Raw genomic sequence first — 23,404 nt, 5'->3', positions numbered from 1 at the left:
ACGCATTGTGTGTCATATGTGGAGTATTACACGAGTCAATTACACAATGTTACTGTTACATGTGGAGAATTACACGAGTCGATTACACACAGTAAGCGTTACATATGGAGTATTACACGAATCGATTACAAACTGTTACTGTTACATGTGGAGTATTACACGAGTCGATTACACACTGTTACTGTTACATGTAGAGTATTACACGAGTCGATTACACACTGTAACTGTAGCATGTTGAGTAAAACATGAAGTGATTACATACTGCGAGTGTCACATATGAAGTATTATAGAAGTCGATTACACATTGTTACTGTTACTTTTGGAGTAGTACACGAGTCGATTACAAATTGTTACGGTTACATATGGAGTATTACACGAGTCGATACCTCACTGTGAGTGTCACATGTGGAGTATTAAACGAGTCAATTACACACTGTTATTGTTACATGTGGAGTAGTACACGAGTCGATTACACACTGTACGTGTTACATATGGAGTATTATACGAGTCGATTACACATTGCGAGTGTTACATATGGAGTATAATACGAGTCGATTACACACTGTAAGTTTTACATATGGAGTATTATACAAGTCGATTACACACTTTTAGTGTTACATATAGAGTATTACATGAGTCATTGTGTACACACCGGTCTTACTGACCTGTGTACTAACGCGAAAGGAATTGTTGGTAGCACTTCTTTTACAAATGAAAAGTGAAAGCGAAAGCAGGTCAGGTAATCGTGCTTCTGATAATCGCTATCAGTCTTAAGAGAGATTCAAAATCACAATTTAACATAATTAAATGACATTTCTTTAAACAATTTACCGTTTTAAACACACAATAAAAAGATTTTTCTTTCATTATAAACATTTTCATTCCTACGCAGAACTACTTTGGCGGAAGCATAATTCCCCAAACCAGGGGAATGTAATGCGTCTTAGTATAGACGTGACAATAACGTAGTGACGTCATCATCTATGTATGTTACACGAGTCGATTACACACTGTTAAAGTTACATGTGGAGTAGTACACGAGTCAATTAAACACTGTTACTGTTACATGTAGTCTATAACACGAGTCAATTTCACACTGTTAATGTTACATACGGAGTAGTACACGAGTCGATTACACACTGTTACTGTTACATGTGGAGTATTACACGAGTCGATACCACACTCTGAGAGTCACACGTGGAGTATTATAGAGTCGATTACACACTGTAACTTTTTCATGTGGACTAGCACTCGAGTCGATTACACACAGTAAGTGTTACATATGGAGTATTATACGAGTCGATTACACACTGTGAGCTTTACATACGTAGTATTACACGAGTCGATTACACAATGTAAGTGTTACATATGGAGTATTATACGAGTCGATTACACACTGTGAGTGTTACATATGGAGTATTACACGAGTCGATTACACACTGTAAGTGTTACATTTGGAGTATTACACGAGTCAATTACACACTGTTACATGTGTAGTACTACACGAATCGATTACACACTGTAAGTGTTACATATGGAGTATTACACGGGTCGATTTCACACTGTGTTACATGTGTAGTTCAAGATATGTATTGATGCAAAGCATCAAAGGGCGTCGGGAATTTCAGTGTAAAAGGCACTCAATGAAGTTACATGGAACGATTTTTTTCTACTGTAAATATAAATATATTGGCCGATTATTTTAAACAAAATAGAAAAAAGATACTGGTATAACCATTATCTATGATTTTGTGTTATAACCCCCAAATAACCATTACCTATGATGTTGTGTTATAACCCCCAAATAACCATATCTATGATTTTGTGTTGTAACCACCAAATATTTCATAGTTCATTTTATTTACATTGGTTTCCTTTTTTACTGGCATCCATGTGCAGTTTTCATTAATGGAACAGAACTGTGTAGGTTTTAAAAAATCTGCTTCATCTTGTAAGCGTAATTTCATATTTTTTTTCAACTTCAAGGGGAGATGATTCTGAACTTATTCTTACGTTGCTCATTTACGATAGACCAGTTGACGAGTGACGTCACGCGCAATGGAAATATTAGACTCCGCCCACTGGTTGGCAAAAAGAGGTGAAATTCATATAAGCGCATATAGAGAAAGTTGAAATAATAATCGTTTTTATTGATAATCATGCACTATATCAAATATAATTTTACTAACTATGTCTGAATTAAACATAAGCGTGCAAGGAAATGCATTTTTGGAACGACTATATTGTTGTTATTATTTATTTTTACTATAAACGAAATCTGGAGTGGAACACAATATACGAGCGCGGTATGCGGTTACCATAAAAATCCCTACTTGGCACATCTTCGCGACCATTTTTTAGATAAAAAATTCTCTGATATTGAAATTCTTTCAGAATAAATCAAAATTAATGAACGAACAAAAATAAGGATGTAAACAAACAGCAAATAGATCGACTTTATGTACGCAACATATAGTAACTGATTTGAACATGCCTGTAAAAACTTGCCTTGTTACACATTAAATAAATTCTCTTGATAAATGTAATTGTTTTTATTTAATTATTCACACCAATTTTGACACTCTTTGTTTCAGTGTTTTTAACCCGGTGTTTTATTGCACCTTTGTTCATCATAAAGCGATTATCTCGTTATGATCGGATACTGTCCAAACAATTATAAAGAACACATGGTGTGATAAATCCAGGGACCTATTCTTGGCCCCTGTATAAACCACATGTTGCATAAAAGTGTCTGGTCATTAAACATCATTTATGATACCTCCATGTCATCTCTTGGCATATTGAGCGATCATCTAAGCAAAATTGTAAAGCCAAAATACGAAACAGTTGCTTTAATAAAATATTTCAACATATTAAAAAATGAAGATATTTGTCCTAAATGGATTAACAGGAATTAGTGTATGTATATATAAGCCTGTTTAATCATAATAATAGAGTGTTAATAACTATAAATTAAAAATATTGTGCAATTTCATTGCTACACAATTAACGTATTTAACGAGTACCGGCAAATGTAAACTCGGCTATTCATGTTAAGATTGTACGTTTCTGTAGTGTACGAAATGACATGAAAACAAGCAAACAACTAAAGGGTAAAAAATACTTGCGTAAAATAAATAAATATATAGATTTATTTATCATAAAATGCTAGATTGTTATCACTCCTTATCACCAGTAAAGAGAGTGCACGCAAAGACAGTTTAATTTGCTTAATATGCAGTTCTTGTTTTTCATATGTATGCTAAACTTTATGATATTGTCATTTGATTGAAACGAAGCGGTAATTCATTCCATGTAAAATAAAATTACTACAATGTTTATAAATTGTAATGTATTCCGCTTTTAGGGCTTCGTTTTATAATTGATTAAATGCCCCTCTTGCACCTTCGCTCGCTTATGAACAATAACAATATCTGCACCACTTATAATTATAATCAAATAAATGTATGTGTTATTATCTTTGAAATATAATTTACCAAAATCTTACAATCACAAAGAATAGGAAAGAATATTTATTGTTTTGTTTTGTTGGATTGCCAGTTTTTAGTCTGATGTATTAATATTATTAATTCGTATTTTTATACAGAGGTAATTATATTTATGAAAATACATTTATTGGTACTAAATATTATATTTTTGCACTATTATTTAAGAGTTTTTAAGTTTATTTCGTTTTTTTGTATCGTTTTATTGACTAAACAAACGACATGTATACATGTTTTACGTTACTGTAACCAGTGTTTTTTGCCAACCAGCCAGTGCGCATGCGCGGAAAATCCCGAATGTAAACAATAACATTCAACTGGTCTATAGGGGTTGAGTACTCATTGATATGAAAACACTGTAAAAGTTTGAAAAAAAAAATGAATGAAAACTGTAAATTGCATAAAGAAGCTGCATTTCACAATACTTTCAAATTCAGTAAAATATCATAATATATTTATTGCTCCGATATTCATCATTTTCAATAGGGTTCGAGTAATACTGATATAAAAACACTTTGTGAAAGTTGTGAAATCTTTTAAACAAGTGGACATTCTTTATTTTCTCAAATTTATAGAAAAAAAATCTGGACTTATTGTCCCGATGTTTCTCATTTTAAATGACGTAAAAATGCTAATTGATATGAAGACACTGTAAGTTTGGAAAGAATCTGATGAAAAATGTTGACATAATCACCTAACCAAGCAGTTTTTCACTTTTATTTTTTAATTCAAAGAGACATAATTCTGGACTTATGGTCCGATATTGCTCATATAAGGTTTGGGTTGGGTCCTCATTGATAAAAAACCTGTGCAAGTTTGGAAAGAATCGGATGAAAATTTTGGACTTTGAACAAGGATTTCAAAAATTTTCAAATTCTACGGAAGATAACTATGGACGTAATGGTCGGATAATGCTAAAGGGTCCATGTAAATGTAATAGGCACAAATGCAGTACTTATTTACACTAATTTACACAAAAAATCACCACTATGCAAGATATTCTGACAACAAAAATATATACATTGATCCGTAAAATAACTTCTCCTCCCATAAGCGAAAAAAACGTATTACATACTAGTCGCCGCACTCAATGCGACACCAATTTTATACGAGTCGATATCAAACAGTGACTGTTACGAAGGAGTATTTACGCGATTCGATTGAGTTTGTTATTGTCTATTTGCAGGTGTTACGCCGTTTCACAAGAGAGGAAGAGTTCGAGTGGGATAAGAAATACCACAAGCATAGGATCCGAAACACACTGCCCAAAAGATCGACACACGTTATATTATTTTAAGCATGCCCTTCCCAAGGAGAATTTCTTTGAAATGATGCAATTTTCCCCAAATTTCAAACTTATTTGGGAATTCTTCCCCTTTTTGAGTTATGTCGATTATTTTTTCCCCTAAATGGACGACTATTTTGTAGGTTCTTTTTTATGATGACATTTTATTCCAAACAAAGAGCTATAAGCAAAGTACCGTTTCCCCCTATTTCACGCGTTTTAATATTTTTATAAAAACTTTTTATTGATGAAGATTTTTAACATGATAAAAATAGGTGAAGAATCCTGTATTTAGATGTTGTGTGTTAAAATAAGGAATAGTGAAAATATAAGGCTGTACAGAAACGTACTTAATTAACAGTGTTAAAATAACCGGACTAGTACCATCAACTGTAACTTGGCTATCCACGGTGAAGTTTCCAAATGCACCAGCACCAGACGTTGCAGCCTCCGTTATAGCATTCTTGACGTCATTAGCGGTCACGGGTTCCGTGGTGTCCGATGTGAACTCAAGCGTGAAATCCACAATGACACTACCTTTACTGAAGGTTAAAAAAGTTCATAGTGCAAGCGGTTGATCTATTTAGAAAGTTATTGTTTATCATAATGAATTACACGTCTGCTTTCTGTAAAACTGAAACACCCTCTCGTAATCACAAAAAAATAATTAGCTAGTTTTTTTTACAATGAATTGAAATTAATACGTCTTTAAAGTTTTATTCAAATAAAGCATCGTTGCAATTTCCAAAATAACAAGTATCTACTCACTCACAATACTTTAATCTTCTGTATTCCTTTATTTATTGTCCATTGGTTATCGTACATATAAAATGCTTATATTGAACTTAAATGTAAAATACGAATGAAAAATAATACTTACCGGAATTTCATATCTTTGATTCCTATGAATCTATCAGATAACTTCGAGTTACTCTTCATGATTGCTCGTATCTGTCAAGTAAACATGCCATTTAACTACTGTAGTAAACATACTCACAAAACATGAATTATTTTCTTTAGAGTAATTTTGTTACTAGTATGTACAAGTTTAACAAGAGGGCCTTTAGGTACTTAGGTTGCTCGCTTGGATATGGTCATTATAAAGCGCTCTTATTAAACTTCATGACGATTTGGCAACCGCTATTACCATAGCTTTTAATCCCATATCGCACAGTTTCCAACTGTGGCAAAATATCATTCGGTGTGCATGTTTAGTGATATCTATAGGGGAAACAAGATGTATTAAAAGGTAACAACGCACGACGGACGACTAACAAATTAGCCACGTTCAGGGAAAACTGGGCTAATTCATGTGCATACAGATTCATCTCAGATTAGCCCGCGTGCTTCGCAAGGGTTATCAGGGATCATTTAACTGGATTTTGTTTTAAGAAAAGACGAAAACTTCCATGAAATCAGATAATTCGGTTCCTCATTACCCTGTGCGGACTACACGGGCTAATATTGGACGACACTTAATTCACATGCAATAAGTAAAGTTTTCCCGGAACGAGGCTAAAATGTCTATCACAAAGCTTAATTAGAGGTCGTTATGCTCTTATGCGCCAAACACACACAACAGGGAACCTGTGTATGACATAGAAATAGCGTTAAAACCAAATCTTAAGCAAATACGAAGTACTGAATAATTTAACCATAGCATTTATACTAATTACTTTGTTTTCTATATTGTATGCAACAATTTTGAAAATACCCTTCGGAAATACCCTGTATCATTATTTAACAAATTTAATTAAACAGTCTTTCAACGAAATCTTATGAGAAGAATTTCGAACTACTGTATGCTATTTGGGAAATCATACCTGTTGTTCTATTGCATTCCGTAATTGTTCATATTCGATGCTTTTTGTATCTTCAAGTTCAGGTTTATACATCGCGCCATCCGTTATACGCAGACTACCAGCCATTTCAATAACAGCCGGCCTCGGTGTTGTTGTGACGATGCTGCTTGATGTCGTCATTATCATTGATGACGTCACAAGAGGCGACACCTGCGTTGACGTCGCCGTTTGGTGAAAACTTGTTTGCATTGGTTCAACAACTGAAGAGATCGATAATGATTCTACCGAACTGGATGACGTTGGTTCGACAGATGACGTCATTGTGGAAGACATGGTAGGCAAAACGCTGAGTGTGGAACTTTCTGTTGGCAAGGAGCTTGGCGTGTGTGTCGTAACGCTTGTTGATTGTGGTTCTTCATAAGAAGTTGAAGATTGAAATATTGATGTAATTGTTTGATCACTTTGAGACGTTATTGTTGACGTTGTAAATGGCATCACGGGTGACGTCATGGAGGAAAGTGAGTGTGTTGAACCCGGGAATGTAGTATACGATGACATCACTGAAGAAGACGAGGACACACTCGGATCTATATATGTCGTAGTAGCAGATAGGCTCACCATCTCTGATGACGAAGAGCTCAAACCAGCTGATGGAGAGGGAATAACAAGTGAAGTAAACAATATTGATGAAGATGAAGTCATAGGTAAAACTTGTGATGAAGGCGTCGTGTCAGAAGATTGCATAACAGTGCTTGCAGAAGACGAAGGAGAAAGAGACGTTACCATGGGTATGCTTAAAGACGAAGGAAGATCTACCTGTGATGAAGAAGAGGTGCTGGAAGATGTTAACAAGTCTGACATTGTTACTGAAGACGACAGTGGTATTGTCGATGCTGAAGAAAACACAATATTTGACGACATAGATTGAGAAAAAGATGGTGTTATAATGCTACCTGACGCTGTTGCAATGAGAGCAGAAGTTTCCTCACTTGACGTTGTAGAAGGTTCGATTGATGACGAGGGCGAAGACATGACTCCCGATGTTGTTAATGCGATATCCGATGAGGTCATACTGGATAATCGAGTTAATAAGTCTGACGACGATGCATGAGTGCTGGAGACTTGAGAAGACATGCTTGGTAAATCCAACATAGAAGATGACGACGTGCTTGACGACGGCGTATATAAATCTGATACAGATGTATCCAAATTTGACATATCAATGAGTGATGAAGACAATGCCGTTGTAGATGAAGGCATGGTTAACACAGACGTAGGTATACCTGTATAGGAAGGTATTGTTGAGTATGATGAATCTATTGTTGACGATGAAGCAATCGCTGAAGACGAAGAAGACATTGTTTGCGATGACGTAGACATTGGTAAAGATGACATAGGAATTAATAACGACGACGTAGATATTAGTGACGATGCTGTAGGCATTATTGGCGATGACGTATCCATGAGTGAAGATGGAATAGGCATTACCGACGATGAAATAGACAATGGGGCCGATGACGTTGACATTATTAACGATGGCGTAGACATTGGTGACGACGACGTAGGTAGAAGTAATGTGACCGTAGGATCTGAGGACGATGGTATAGATGTAATTGATGACGACGTAGCCATCATTAATGATGACGTATCAATAATGAGTGCCGATGTTGAAGATAGTTGCGACGATGCCGTTGGCGTTGGTGATGGTGACGCAGTCATTATTAATGATGACGTCGGCGTTTCTGACGACAAAACAGGAATTGACGACATTGACGTTGGCATTTCTGACGATTGCGTAGACACTGATGACAACGACGTAGATATAAGTGACGATGAAGAAGGCATGTCTGACGATGACGCAGAGATCAGTGACGATGCCGTTTCCAATGTAATCAGTGACGTCGACATTGACGATGAAGCAGGCATTTCTAACGATGACGAAGACGTTATTGACGATGACGTAAGACTTGGTAAGGATGACATCGGTAGACTTGTTGAAAACGTAGACATCGAAGAAGATAAAAGAGGCGCGCTCGAAACAGTTGTAGATGGTGCCGATGAAGCCGGCGTAAATACTACAGACTCTGAAATCGTTACAAGTGACGACAAAACGTTTGAAGATAGTGTATCGGTTGCAGAAGATGTGTGCAAGCTACTTGATGCGTGAAAAAACGTGCTAGAAGTAATTGACTGCAACAAAGAAGAATTATCAGCTACTGCTGATGTGTGCACTATGCTAGGTGATGAAGTTATACCTGGGTCAGTCGTCGTCGTTTGTGAACTGGAATACGACGATGACAATGACGTTTGCATGCTTAAAGTCGATTGTTCGACGTCGGAAGACGAAGTCGTTGATATAATTTCGATTGAAGAGTTTGAAGATGGCATCTGTGATGCTGATGAAGAGGCACTTGTTGTTGAAGGAGAGGTTGGCATGCTGGATGAATCCATCAAAATATGTGATGATGAAATAGTAGGTGTAAAAGTGATATCAACAGGCGAAGACGTCGGTGAGCTAATTGAAGTCGGTTGCATTTCAGACGATATTGTAACGGATGTCTCTTCGGTCGCTGTAAGTATTGTTGTTGGCATTTCGACAGACGACGTCATCAAGTTTGAAGAGGTTGTCGGACTTGAAAATCCAGTAGCTAACATTGAAGATTGGGTATCTAATGGCGAGGAAGACAGTTCGGAAGATGTGAAAGGTAAAACAGTCGACGATGCAAAAGGCAATCCTGACGAAGATGTAGGAAGTATCGTAGACGACAAATCCTCCCAAATCGTGAATGTAGACGAAAGTACACTTGAAGACGATTTTGAGAATGACGTTTCAATAACCGAAGACGTTTCAATAGAAGATGGTGTTTCAATAACCGATGGCGACGAGGAAGTTGTCGAAGAGGAAGTTTGCATTGAAGAAGATAACGTCAGCAACGTTGAAGATGGCGCCAATACCATCGAAGATGACGTCGGTTCTGTAACAAATGATGACGTCGTTACTGTCGATGATGGCGTCATTATCATGGAAGATGACGCTAGTTCTGTCAAACTCGACTCTGAATCAGACTCACTAAAAGAAGAAGTTGGTGTTACTAAGGATGAGGTCGGCATTACTACTGAGGACGATGAAGTTCCTGTGAAGGAAGACGTCTCAAAAGGAGACGAAAAAGTAGCGGTGTTTTCCGATGAAGGTCCTAAATCAACAATTATTGACGTCATAGTTGTAGACATCGTGGGAGCTATTGAAGTTGCCGGTAACCCATCGGTTGCTATGGACGTTCCGTTGATTTCGTAATCTGTGACCTCATAATAACACGTTCTGTTAGTCAATTTTTGGATATCGGTAAAGTAGCCATCAAGCTCCGACACAGTCCGAGGGTCTGAAAATCTCGACATCTTGAAATGTACCACAATGTAACCGGTTTCGGAACTTGGACTGAAAATACATCAATAAAAGTGTTCAGCGGTGATTTGGAACATTTATACAGCATTAAAACCGCGCAATACTTAAATTGATCTTATGAAATATGCTGTCAGTGTAGCTACCATGTCCGCTTGAAACTCATGCAGTGTCCGGTGGTTTCATTAACGGACAGCGTAGCTCCTGACCAAACTGCGCGACTGCTTTGGCAGCAATTGTCACAGGACAAAAGACCAATGTTTGCACGAGGCCGGTCATTTAATGATACATGCGCTGAGATAGTTTTCATTGGAATGGCGTACTGATCAAGACATTTCAACTGTTCAGAATAAAATTCGAAAGAAATGAATGTAGTTTTAAAAATAAGCTATATCAGTATCTCATAGTGTTTTGAAGACACAAAGCATGGGCTTGGATACTATTCAAGGCTTGAAAAAGGTTATGAGTTTACGTGTGTATGACGTAAGTTTTCAACCGCCAATTAAGAATTGAATAGCATTTTTCTGCATTTCATCGGTGTATGAACTGTCGGAAAATTTACGCCTAATTTGCATAAACGCCAACGGCATAGAAAAATGCTATTCAATTCTTATAATTACAACAAAATATGATCCTAAATCTGAAATTCTATCGTGGTAAGGGTCATAAAAGTCATTTTTAATCAAGCGTATGAATCTATTTTCAGTTTCGGTTTCATCTCCGTCAAACGGGTATATCGTTGAAGTTCGCGCCAAAAATATAACGTAATTTCGCTATTGACAAATAAAATCAACGCTATTAAGTTTCGCGCAAAACATAACGTCATTTGGGCAATTTGTTTATGAACAGAAAGTAGCGCCATGAATATTCACGTTTAAATTTGCATTCGAAGCGGGTTCATCGGAAAATGAAAAACCGGCCACGTTAACAAATTATTCAATCAGAATCCAGCATTCATTTGAATGTGACAGAAATTGTAATTATGGTTATATAAAATATACTAAATTTCGATGAGACTTTTAAAATTATTTTAATCGAAATGTCTACACACATAATCTCTCATTTGGATTAAAATTTGCAAATAAATGTTATGTTTTCAAACTATTCTTTTAACACTTGGTTTTAAGGAAAATAATCGAGGGAATAGTCCAATACAAATAAACCGCGGTCTGGTAAAACAGGACTAAACGCATGTGCGAAAGAGTCGTCCCAGATTAGCTTGTGCAGTTCGCACAGGCTAATCAGTGACGACACTGTTTGCATAAACTGGCTTTGTATTCAATAGAAACTTCCTTCAAACGAAAAATTCCGTAAATACGGGAAGTGGCGTCTCTGAATAGCCAGTGTGGACTGCACGAACTAATCATGGAGTCATGTTCAGAGAAAACTAGGCATAATGCATGTGCGTAAAGTGTCGTCCCAGATTAGCCTGTGCAGTTCGCACAGGCTAATCAGGGACGACACTTTCCGCCTAAATTGGATTTTTCCTAAGAAGAGACTTCTTTTAATCGAAAAATGTCATAAAAGCGGAAAATGTCGTCCCTGATTAGACTGTGCGAACTGCACAGACTAATCTGGGATGACAATTTACGCACAAGCATTATGCGACTCAATGGATGACACTTTGGGGCACATGACTTAAGCCCCGTTTTCCAAGAGCGAGGCTTAAATGCGAAAACATGCACTATACCTGAAACCAGTCACATCCACCTCGGCTACTGGGTCAAAGTCATTTAATCCGCATTGGAACTGAAACAAAAACATCAAATGAACCTCGCTTTATGAAAACGGGGTTTAATGCATTTGCGTAAAGAATCGTCCCAGATTAGCATGTGTGGACTGCACAGGCTAATCAGGGACGACACTTAACGTTTTAATGATATTTTTCGTTTATAGAAAGTCTTTTCTTTGTAAAAATCCCGTTAAGACCGAAAATGTCGTCGCTTATTAGTCTGTGCCGACTGCACAGGCTAATTTGGGACGACATTTTACGCACATGCATTGAATCCCCATCATACATAGCAAGAATCAAATAAATTTCACTGAATTGAAATGCCTTCTATTAGATTGGGCATTAATTAATAGTGAATATAAAATTTAACTGGTGGTTTATAATAGTCAATTATTAAGTTTAAATAGAAGCATTGAAAACCAATGCTTTAACTTTTAAAACAATGCTGTCCGTTTATTCTACTACTCTCTTTATTACATATTCTTTATATCTTTTTCTTCAAACGAATCTACCAATCTGAACACGCCATTGACCGAAATAGCGGAACTGTTAAATATACAAATCGTGCATGGTATTGTTTCGCTGGAAATAGGATTACATATGTAGATTCTGCATTCGGTCCCTTGCGTATTTTGGAAATGATAATGTGTTACATACAGCCTGCTGTAGCGCTCATTTTTCAGACATTCGAATGCATATACCGATTGAGTTGTTTCCCTTTCATTAAGAAGAAAACGTGTTGTATTTCGTTAATTGAACTATGAAAAGAGGTACAGTTTAACAGACGAAATCGGGCGATACAATAGCCAGGGCCGTTTCTGGAAAATGGCGACTGGTTCCCGTATCTTGCACTTACGCCCGGAAAAAAACTATTTATCCAATCTTCACCGATGCGATAGCCATATTGAAAGCGGAGAATCACGTAGCATGCGCTCGATTCACGTGGAATGCCCTGCAGACACAATAACATGAGCATCGCTTTGAGGAATCGGGGATTAATGCATGTGCGTCGATTGTCGAACAGGCTAATCAGGGACGACACTTTCTGTCTAAAGTAGATTTTCGCTAAGATACTTTAAAACTAAAACTGCTATAAAGGACGACACTTAATGCACATGCATTAAGCCCCGTTTTCCCAGAGCGTGGCCCATATTGAAAGCAGGTAATCCCGTTACTTTCGCTCGACACGCGGGCAACACACTACAGGCACAATAACATACTTACAAAAAAGACAAGTTTCGATGCCAGTTCGCTATATTCCGTCGATGATTCGTTGTAGAATTGGTCCGTCCAATTTGCGGCAGCCTGTGCTCGAACGTCGAACGTAGTGAATAGTGCTGCAAATAGACAAACAGTGCCCGCAAGTGATGTTGTCACAAAAGAAGCATTTTCCCAGGTCTGGACTATTATGGACACTTTTGAATAATTTAAGCGCAATATATTCAGAAGTACTGCAGGCGATCTGACTGGTTATCGAACTTGGAATATATATTATGCGCACAAACATTATCATGATGATCCCGTGTAAACCATGGAAATAGAGAGCTGACGACGTTTTCCTAGACGCCGCTCACCCACCCGACGCAAGTACACCTGACTACCTTCCCGTCGCAGGTGTTTACATCATACGCCACTCTTTTAAATGGGCGTATAATTTAACATATGAAATCGTATGATATTTGTTTTATATGTTTCGTTTATTATGTTAAGGTGATAAGGAACTCAGACGTCCCACGCAACAAAAAAACATCAACACAAAATACCCTAAAGTATATGCCGAGTCATGCAAAACAGGGCAATACTTTAAGTTCGATCATCAGTGTTGCACAGACTCACATTCACGTCATAAGCATTTGTTCATGTTTGCCAGGTGTAGGCTGAAAAGTGGAAAGAATGTGGTTGCGGGTGTGCGGACGGGAAGACGGACGAGCGTTCAAAGATCCGTTGGCAAATATGTATTGTGCTTGATAACTCTTTATGTTATAAGAAGCAAACAGTCGCTAGTTGAGACATGTACTATTAAGTATTCGCTTTCGTTCCTTGCTTTTAGTTTAAACACTGAATGCCTTGAATCTATCTCAGATTTTTTTATGTTGTATGTAAAGTTTCTAAAAAATTTCGCTACGTTATGTTACCAATAAAGCTGTAATATTGCCTGGTTACCTCACTCTCACTTATGCATGTTAAATCGTCATGTATTTAAGGCAGCATTTTTATAATTTATTGACAATTTGAGTGGAGTGACAGTTCTTGAGGCTAAACAATAAATTTTCATTTCAATTTGATTTCACAACCTGTCACCACTGTCATGATGTGCAACCGCTGTCAAAACGTCCACGAAAAAATCAACTCAGACGGGCGGAATTTGATTGCAGTAGCTTAACAAAAACTTTCAGTTAGGCCTCAACGAGTTGTTTGTTTTCGCTAAACCGACAAAGACCGAATGCTTGGTGCCGAACCTTATATTTCATTTACTTCGTGTTCAATCCTGACTTTTCGATCAGTTTGCTTCATTTAATGATTTTCGCGTCAATACCATCGTTGTATAAGGAAATAATGAATGGCGATTTGGAGGACCTCTGTCTTTTAACAACCATATGAAAGTCGGTAATAATTTGTGTATTCTCAAAAAGTCAATGAAACACGATTGGCCGGTCTAACAGTCCCATTTTTCGAGTTATTAGTGGAAACGAGCACCAGTTTGTTTGGCCTTATGAATGCAAAAAGATGCAGCAAGATGGCGCAGCATTGAATCTGTAAATCGTGACGTTGGGAATAGACGATTTGAACATCTCCTGTACAAACAAGGCTGTGTTGCTAAGAAAGTAGGATGCTATATTTATTTTGCTCAACAATGTCTGAATCTTAGACAAATGCAATAAATCCACAGAGCAAAAACAACAAAATACAATGCCATGTAGATTACTAGTCTGTCAAACGAATGAATAAATTGTTCCCTAAAACAGTTGCAAAAAGTCTCAACTGATTTATTTGGAACGTTCTTGACTGCTGCATCAGGGTTAATTTAGGCTGGCTGAAAGCGGCATGAAATGCAAATTAGTTATTAAGATGATAGTGCATGACGCATGCATGAAAAGCTACTATACTATTTAACTGAGGACATGACACCATCAACGCAAAGGTCAAGTGGTGCTATTTCTAAACTAGTATTATCAGCACTGATAGTTAAGTTGACAGAGCATAGATAATTTCCTACCGTCATACCAAAATAGGCGATGAGACGGTGACGATGACAACGATGACGATGATAAGAATCATTAAGATCATGAAAATAATTATGCACAGTATGATCATGAAGATGATCATACGGACGCAGAAGAATAAAAAGACGAAGAAAACTAATCTCGTAGTACCATCAAACAAAACATTCTCATATTAAATAATCATATTAACTGATTTGGTATCTCACGTTGTCTTTACTTATTTTACATTTATAGTCAGATCTATTCAAAGACTGGCTATGATCAAGCACAGACTGTGAAGTTACAAATATCTAATTCTGTATCAATGTTATTACATTTTGACAGTAGTTTCAAACATCTAATCCTGCTTCAAGTTCATTACATAAAATTGGTAGACATCACACACAAACCGGGTCAGCGGGTCATGTAGACTAATATATGGTTTGTATTATTAAGTAATCTTCCATAGTATTTAGATTTTATTGAAGCCGAGGTCAGACGCAAGTCAGCAAACCCTTCTTGTTGACCGGCTTAACCCGTGTTTATGTAACACTTATAGAATAACGTCGTGTTGAATATGACTAAACCTTAACAAATAATATTCGATTAACGGGATAAAAACAACAATGTGTTGTTCTGATGTGACGGGGCCGTCATAACGTTTCAATATGACTTATATGAAAGAAATCGTTAAGTTGTGTTAGTCGTTTTAGGATTTATCGTCGTTTAAAGATGTGGTTCAATAATACATTCTGTCGAAAACTGCGAGTATTTAATGATTTAGCATTATAATTCTAAATCGCGTTCAGCCTTGTCTAACCTCAAAGCGATGTTAATTAGGATGAAAAAAATCGCAACCAAGATCAACACTTCCACCGGCTGAATACACTCCAATTAGGAAGTTTCAAACATCCTTAATGAAGGAGCAACACGGTGCGATGAAAGAACGAATATTAATTGAGCTAGGTACGAAGAAGCGCGTCCACGAATCGCGGCGTGACACGGTGATTAACCTGTACCAGCAGGTTCAGTGTGTACTCTTACATATGAGCCTCGTTCTGGGAAAACTGGGCTTAAAATGTTGTCCCAGATAAGCCTGTGCAGTGTTCAAAGGTTAATCAGGGACGACAGTTTACGCCTGAACTGGATTTTCGGTAAGAACATTTCTTTTTTTTTAAAGAAAAATTTCATAAAAGAGGAAAGTTTAGTCGTGTATTAGCCTGTACGGACTAAACAGGCTAATCTGAGATGACACTTTACGCACATGCATTTAGCCCAGTTTTCCCAAAACGCGTCTCGTACAGACACGCGGACTGGCACGTGATAATATCGATATTTGCGAGACAGCGAGGCCACATTTGCATTAATCCCAAATATGATAACTTTCGGATGATCAAGTACGTTTCCCGGTGCGAATTAAAACCAAAGAACAGATAGAAGGATGTACGGACGGGCGGAGCTAATAACGAATGACCTTTTCTGATAATTCATAATGCCATTTAAGGCCATAACCCACTTATGAAACTAATTACTGGTCGTGTACGTACTTCCAGCCACTGTTGGGACTATTTTAACAAAATCTTTTGTTTTAGGCAACTGGCTTAAACTAAACTTCACATATATAATCCTGGGTTCAAAACTCACCTAGTATAAAAAATTTAATAGAATTAGATCAGTGTATGTTACTTTTATGAAGAGAAATTAATGACATATAAACTATCAATTTTCGTAGGGCAATTGTACCTTAAAAAATCGGCCTCTTTTCAGTTAAATCTGCAGGTACAATTACAAAGCAATATCTTTACACGAATGTCCTCATTTTAAGAGTATTAATAAAGGTTTACACAAACAAAAGTTTTGACTTGAAACTTAAAATATATGCGACATTATTATACCAGTTACTCCCCCTATCTATTTTAATAAATATTAAAATATTAACAGGCCTGCACGGTTAATGGTGAACTGCAAATTCATAAAAAATATTTATTTTTAATAGTTTTAATCAATTTTTACTAACATAGCTAAGAAAGTAAAAACATTTTGTTTAAAAAGTTCACTTTAGTGTCGATTTTTAATAAACGCTTATATTTAATTTTACAACATGTAAACTATTAATATTCAAATAAAGGTAATTTATATATTTAAAGTTTATATTTAGGTCCAGATTTTTTTGTTTTAAATGTATGTTTTTATACAATTAATTGAAAATACCTTAATTAAAGTTTATCAGATAGAAATAATAATAATTTTATCAAATATATTTGTTTCTTATATGAATATAATTTTTGCAATGGATAATGACGTCACTTTTCCGATGAGAGAAATATCTTGTGTTATGATTGAGACATTTTAATGCAAACGTTTACAGTGATATGCTTCTTTAATTTGCAAAATATTGAAAATAGGGTTGGTTTTCAAGTTGATTGTTCTAAAAATAATCAAAACATGTGTGTTTAGACCATGAAAATGATTAAACACAGGTGGCCGATTTTTTACGTACAGGCCGGAATTACGTACACGACCAGTAAGCTACGTAAGACAGTTATTTTCTCCTTACAAATGAACACTTGTGTGACATTTTAAACACCTCATGCAAAAAATATAATAGAAAGCAGCATTCCGGGCGGGAAAGTGCATGAACATATTTCCCCAAACAATTACTTATAGCACATTTTTAAATTACCAAGTAAAATTAAAATTTTACACCTGTTATGGTAAGCGTATGTCAATATTTAGAAAACCACACGACTTTCATGTGCAACTAATTCCCGTCGCACTTCAAATGTTAGCCTCCGTTGAGGGTAAACAACGTCTTACATAGTAGATAGGAATGTACAAGTTTGGACTATGAGGAAACCACGTTTTACCATCGAGCTAATACTTGTTTTACATCATTTTGTTTGATATTACATAATTAACGAAGTTTTGGCAAAATTGTTGAAAAGAAGTGCCATGACCTCTCTGTGCACACAATCTATGTATGTGATCCAAGTACATATTAAATATACGATGTATATAGGGTAAACCATGAACGTAAATTACACTATTAAAATGGTCAGAATGACTTTTTTCAAACATAAAACGACACCTTCATCATATACGATCTCCCAGCTAACTGAAGTAGAAAGGTTATTCACTTGTATTTCCGGTTAATCAACGGCTCAATGCACGAGTACGCACGTACCTTATCAAATATTGGTCATGAGAAACAAAAACTTAATTAAAGTACTTTTGTTTTCGATTCATGATTGTTTAAGTATCGGATATATCACGTTCCGTGATCAATTTACGGTTGAACAATATAGATTCTCAGTATACACAATTGTGCTTTGTTTGGAGCAATAAATCATTCCATGACAAAAACATGGCTATTAAAACACCGATTCTGAATCATTTCGTTTCAAAACAACAGCTCATATAATAATTACGCCGAGAACGCTGATAATGATAACAGGATGGTGATTTTGATAATAATAATAATAATAATAATAATACCATAAAATGCGGTATTAGGTTATGATTCAGTTGATATAGGTTATGATAAAGGTTATAAGAATAAATAAAACGATGATTATTAAGACGGTGATGACAATGATAATGATGACGATGACAACGACGATGATGATGCTGATGATGGTGGTGGTGGTGATGGTGGTGGGTGTTATGATGATGATTGATGATGATTGATGCTTCTGCTGCTGCTGATGATGATGATGAGGAGGAGGAGGAGGCAAAAGAGGAAAACCTAGATGACGATTGTACAGATTATCACACTGTCTATATGAAAGGAGAAACGCTCAAGAATTCAAATAGCATTTTTTTTATATATTTCTTGATAAATAGTAATGTTAAAATACACTCAAAATAAACTTGACAAAAATAGTTTTTGCCGGCAGGTCGTATCATATATATCAAGCGTTTTATGTTTAAGGTCCAGCGTGCGTTTTGTAGGTAACGTATCGAGCACAGATAATGCAGTGGGTTCAGTCGATAACGAAAGCACAGCTTTATGATGGACTCCTACATGACAAATGCGTGGCGGAAATGAACACGTAACTTAAACAGAGGGGGATAGTAATAGGATGATCTCAAGGAAGTCAATGCAGTGACGTCCATGCCGAGACAGCTATTTATCGCCGTTTTATACCGTTTTATTATTATTGTTTAAATACCGCTCACTTTCCAGCCATATCAGCAAGAAAGTGAGTTATAAGCGTTTATTTCGTATCAATATTCACTCTAAATCTCGACTTTACTCGATACGAAATTTCTGAGCGGGATCACAGCATTACAGCTTCCCCAATGAAAATAATAAATGAGTGTTCTTCTGTAAAGGATAAAATCATGATGATTTAACATTTCGATTTGGATGTTTATCTCTGAAGATAAACATGTATTAAAATTGCTAATTATTTATTTTTCTGTGTATGTTATAAATATCGTCGTGGTTTACATATGTGTTTCCGATCAGTTTACTAAACCCTTAAACAATAACGTGCAAACTTGATTCCCTCAAAATAAAATGAGTTACCAGTATTAGCTGTATAAGGCGTAAATACAGGTAGAACACTAAATTAATCGCAAGGCCATCTCAAGTTTTCATGTCTGGTATTTGCACACACAATTATCTCATCTGTATTTATACCAATCTCGTATACGAGATTCAGCCACGGACTGCTTTCAACACGACCTCCACAAGTGACAAAAGAACCGCTGAGGCATTCATAGCACTTACAATGAATTATCCTCTACATAAACTTAAATTACGGCATAGTGTTTGTCATCTAGTCTTAATCACAGGATTTTTCTACAAAGAAAACGTTCAATTAAGATACCGCTTTGCACTCACAACATAGTCCGGATTATTTATACCCTAACGTCCTTGATGTCGACGATAGCTACTGTTCGTGTACTGTTTCGAGGAAATGGTATTTCCATATGAGCCGTGCTCTGTGAAAAAGGGGTTAAATGCATTTGCGTAAAGATTCGTCCCAGATAAGCCTGTGCAGTCCGCACAGGTTAATCAGGGACGACACCTTCCGCCTAAACTTGATTTTTGCTAAGAAGACACTTTTTTTAAACAGAAAATATCATAAAAGCGGAAAGTGTCGTCCCTGATTAGCCTGTGCGGACTGCACAGGCCAATCTGGGATGACACTTTACGCACATGCATTAAATCCTCTTTTCACAGAGCACGGCTCATATGAACAGCGCTCCAGGAACACGGGACATTAAACATGAGCGTAAAGTGGCGTCCCTAATTAGCCTCAGCAAAAAGTACGCGAAGATTAATCAGGGACGGCATTTTGCGCCTAAACGGGATTCCCGTTTAAAATAGACTTTCTTTTAAACAAAATAATGATAAAGCGGAAAGTGTCGTACTCGATGAGCCTGTGATAACTGTGCAGGCGTATAAGGTACGAAAGTTTAAGCATATGCATAAATCACGAGTTTCCGCTCAAGTATAAGGTTATATCTTTAATTCTCAATATGATTTTGGAAAAGGTTTTGCAACAAATAAACACTAAGAAAATAATTTTATTTTGAGGTTTTCTTTATTGAGCGATAGTCAATAAGATTGCGAAAAATTTTACGATTAACACGGCAAATTAGTTTGCGTTTGAACTGCATCTGGTGTAAACTCACTGCAAATCATTCACTTACCATTTAAATGGACATCATACGAATGGGGAAGGTGCATTTAGGAAACGGTCGATGTGGTTGTACCATTCGTGCTAGCTTTCGTTGTAATTGAGTTGAAAACACTCATACATAGTTTAACTTATGTAGACGATTAATACCATAAAAATGTGCATACAAGACATGTTTTATATAATTATTTTATTCTTTATAGATAAGATAAGTTTGATGCCGAAATCGAATCATCTTTGTATATTTGTTAACAAAAATACTATTTTATATTTGTTTATTTTAAATGGTCAAATATTCCTTTTATAACTACAGCCATTGACTGAAATGTATATATATGTACGAAATTGAACAAGACTTCATGATCGTGCAAACATGGCAAGTACATGACAACATTTCACAAACATGTTTTATTATTCGTTTATTTGATTAAATTACGCCACGAAATGCAAATATTTCCACATTTTTATTAACGTTTATGTGGAATTAATTTATACGGTTAAACATTGAATACTGTCAAAGAATGATCTCATTCGATGTTGAACTTCCATCGCTGACACATTTCTGTTTGAAATGGTTTCAATCCAAGTGACACTTATTATAATGTTATGCTTGAATGAAGTGAATCGAATCCGATGAAGTGAGAATGTGGAAGTATTTCAAATATTATACGAGGTCATTTGAATTATCATGATCAAATATTTGCTGTTGACTATTTATAAAGGAGCGTAGTACTACGGGGCCACACAGTATGGCAAATAAATAAGAAGAAAAAAAGAGTACAATTTCTCACTTGAAGAGTTTTTTCAAAAATACAGATCTTAATCCCTCGAAAGGCGCTATTTTACTATATATACTCTCTGTCATTGCCACTATTTCAATCAGCGTGTGAATGAACGCGCATTTCCATAGCAAATCGCTAAATGAATTTTTTACGGATATGTATACTACTTTAGATTGGAATAACATCAATTAATAGAAGGTTTTATGAAAATTTGTTTACAACAACTACTCTGTTGAGACAGTTATGTCGCCGTGAATGTAAAGATCAGCAGCAATTAATGTTCAAAACTGATTATCTAATTGGTCGGGACTTAATGTTTCGAATCAATATAAAAACATAACAATATTTGGAAGCTTACTTTCTTAAAAAGGCATATTAAGTCCCAAAAATACTTAATGCTATTGAATACGCAACAACATTCTTATATTATACGCCTTCGAATCACTTAAAACCGTTAATTGATGTTTAGATTTTTTAAAGACGAATCAAACGTTAAAATAACTCTGTTTATGGGAGAGACTGACATTTTCTTCACGTTAAACGACAGCTTTTATCATTTACAATCTGACTGTTAACAGATGCAGACAGTTTATGTACTTGTATTCCCGATGAGTCAATCATTCAATGCACCACAGATGCAGACAGTTTATGTACTTGTATTCCCGATGAGTCAATCATTCAATGCACCACAGATGCAGACAGTTTATGTACTTGTATTCCCGATGAGTCAATCATTCAATGCACCACAGATGCAGACAGTTTATGTACTTGTATTCCCGATGAGTCAATCATTCAATGCACCAGTGGGCACTTACCAAACTTACAAGCTGTCGGCATAAATGCACGCTTAATTAAAGTACTTTATTTTTGGTTTTCGATTCATGATTGTTTGATGATCGGATAGTTCATGTTTCATGATCAATTAACGCATTCACAAATTAAATTTCTCACGAAACAACATTTTGCTTTGTTTGGAGCAAAAATCCTTCCATGACAAAACATGGTTGTTAAATAACCAACTCTGCATCATTTTGGATGAAAACCACACCAATGGGGATTATTACATCAAGATGGATGTTTTGACGATGATGATGATGATGATGATGATGATGATGATGATGATGGTGATGGTGATGATGATGATGATGATGATGATGATGATGATGATGATGATGATGATGATGATGATGATGATAACGACGACGGTGACGATGATGATAAGAAGAATTAAGACAAAGTCGATGATGATGACGATGATGATGATGATGATGATGATGACGACGACGACGACGACGACGATGACGATGATGATGATGATGATGATGATGATGATGATGATGATGATGATGATGATAAGAATTAGGACGAAGTCGTTGACGATGATCGTGGACATTATGATTATAGTGGTAGGTTATCATTTTTCCGGAATAGGCAAAATTTGTACAATGAGACCAGTCACCACAATGCCGATGTGGAATCAGAAACGCTCAACAATATATGTAAGAAGCAAACAATTTAAATTAATTGCAAATCTTATAAAAAACGTATACATTGAAAACAAAACGGAAATGATTAAATACACTTAACAGGACATTAGCAAAAAGTAGCTTCGCCGCAAGTTTTCCTTTGCAACGCATCATTGGTATCGCCAACAACTTGCATTATATAAATCAATCGTTTTATGTGCAAAGTCCGCACGGCGTCTTGTGAGTAATAAATCGTGCACGGGTGCATTACAGTGTACTGCCTACAGTCGACAACGAAACCAAAACATTCATGACTGACTCATACGCGACAAAAAAAAACGTCGCTAAAATGCTTTACGAAACTTCAATTTCGGACGAATGCACGCATGATTGAATTACGTAAAAACCTTGAGTTGATCAAGTACTAGGTTCAAATATCGCAGTCAAATCACGGACGGCTGGGATGTGCTCACAGAGATAACACCGACCATTCGTGGGGCGATGTCTGTCTCATTTATTTGTCCTTATTTTTGACGATGCTGCTTCAGCGAAGCAGCTCGTCTAAGTAATACCACGA

General features: G+C 36.3%; 1 protein-coding gene across 1 annotated transcript in view; it reads right to left on the bottom strand.

The window, feature by feature from the left end:
- LOC127869224 (uncharacterized) overlaps positions 1-23,404 on the bottom strand; it is a 74,490-nt gene that overhangs the window by 12,333 nt on the left and 38,753 nt on the right. The window contains exons 4-9 of the mRNA XM_052411601.1: positions 12,950-13,062; positions 11,684-11,742; positions 8,849-10,029; positions 6,615-7,240; positions 5,672-5,742; positions 5,176-5,333 (exon numbers count right to left, since the gene is read on the bottom strand). Coding sequence (XP_052267561.1) covers positions 5,176-5,333; positions 5,672-5,742; positions 6,615-7,240; positions 8,849-10,029; positions 11,684-11,742; positions 12,950-13,062 — 2,208 coding nt within the window. The remainder of the gene's footprint in view (positions 1-5,175; positions 5,334-5,671; positions 5,743-6,614; positions 7,241-8,848; positions 10,030-11,683; positions 11,743-12,949; positions 13,063-23,404) is intronic.

Source organism: Dreissena polymorpha, chromosome 2, assembly GCF_020536995.1.
Source record: "Dreissena polymorpha isolate Duluth1 chromosome 2, UMN_Dpol_1.0, whole genome shotgun sequence".
Taxonomy (NCBI): Eukaryota; Metazoa; Mollusca; class Bivalvia; order Myida; family Dreissenidae; genus Dreissena; species Dreissena polymorpha.
Note: the sequence above shows the minus strand (reverse complement) of the source record. Positions and strands in the feature narration are given on the sequence as shown.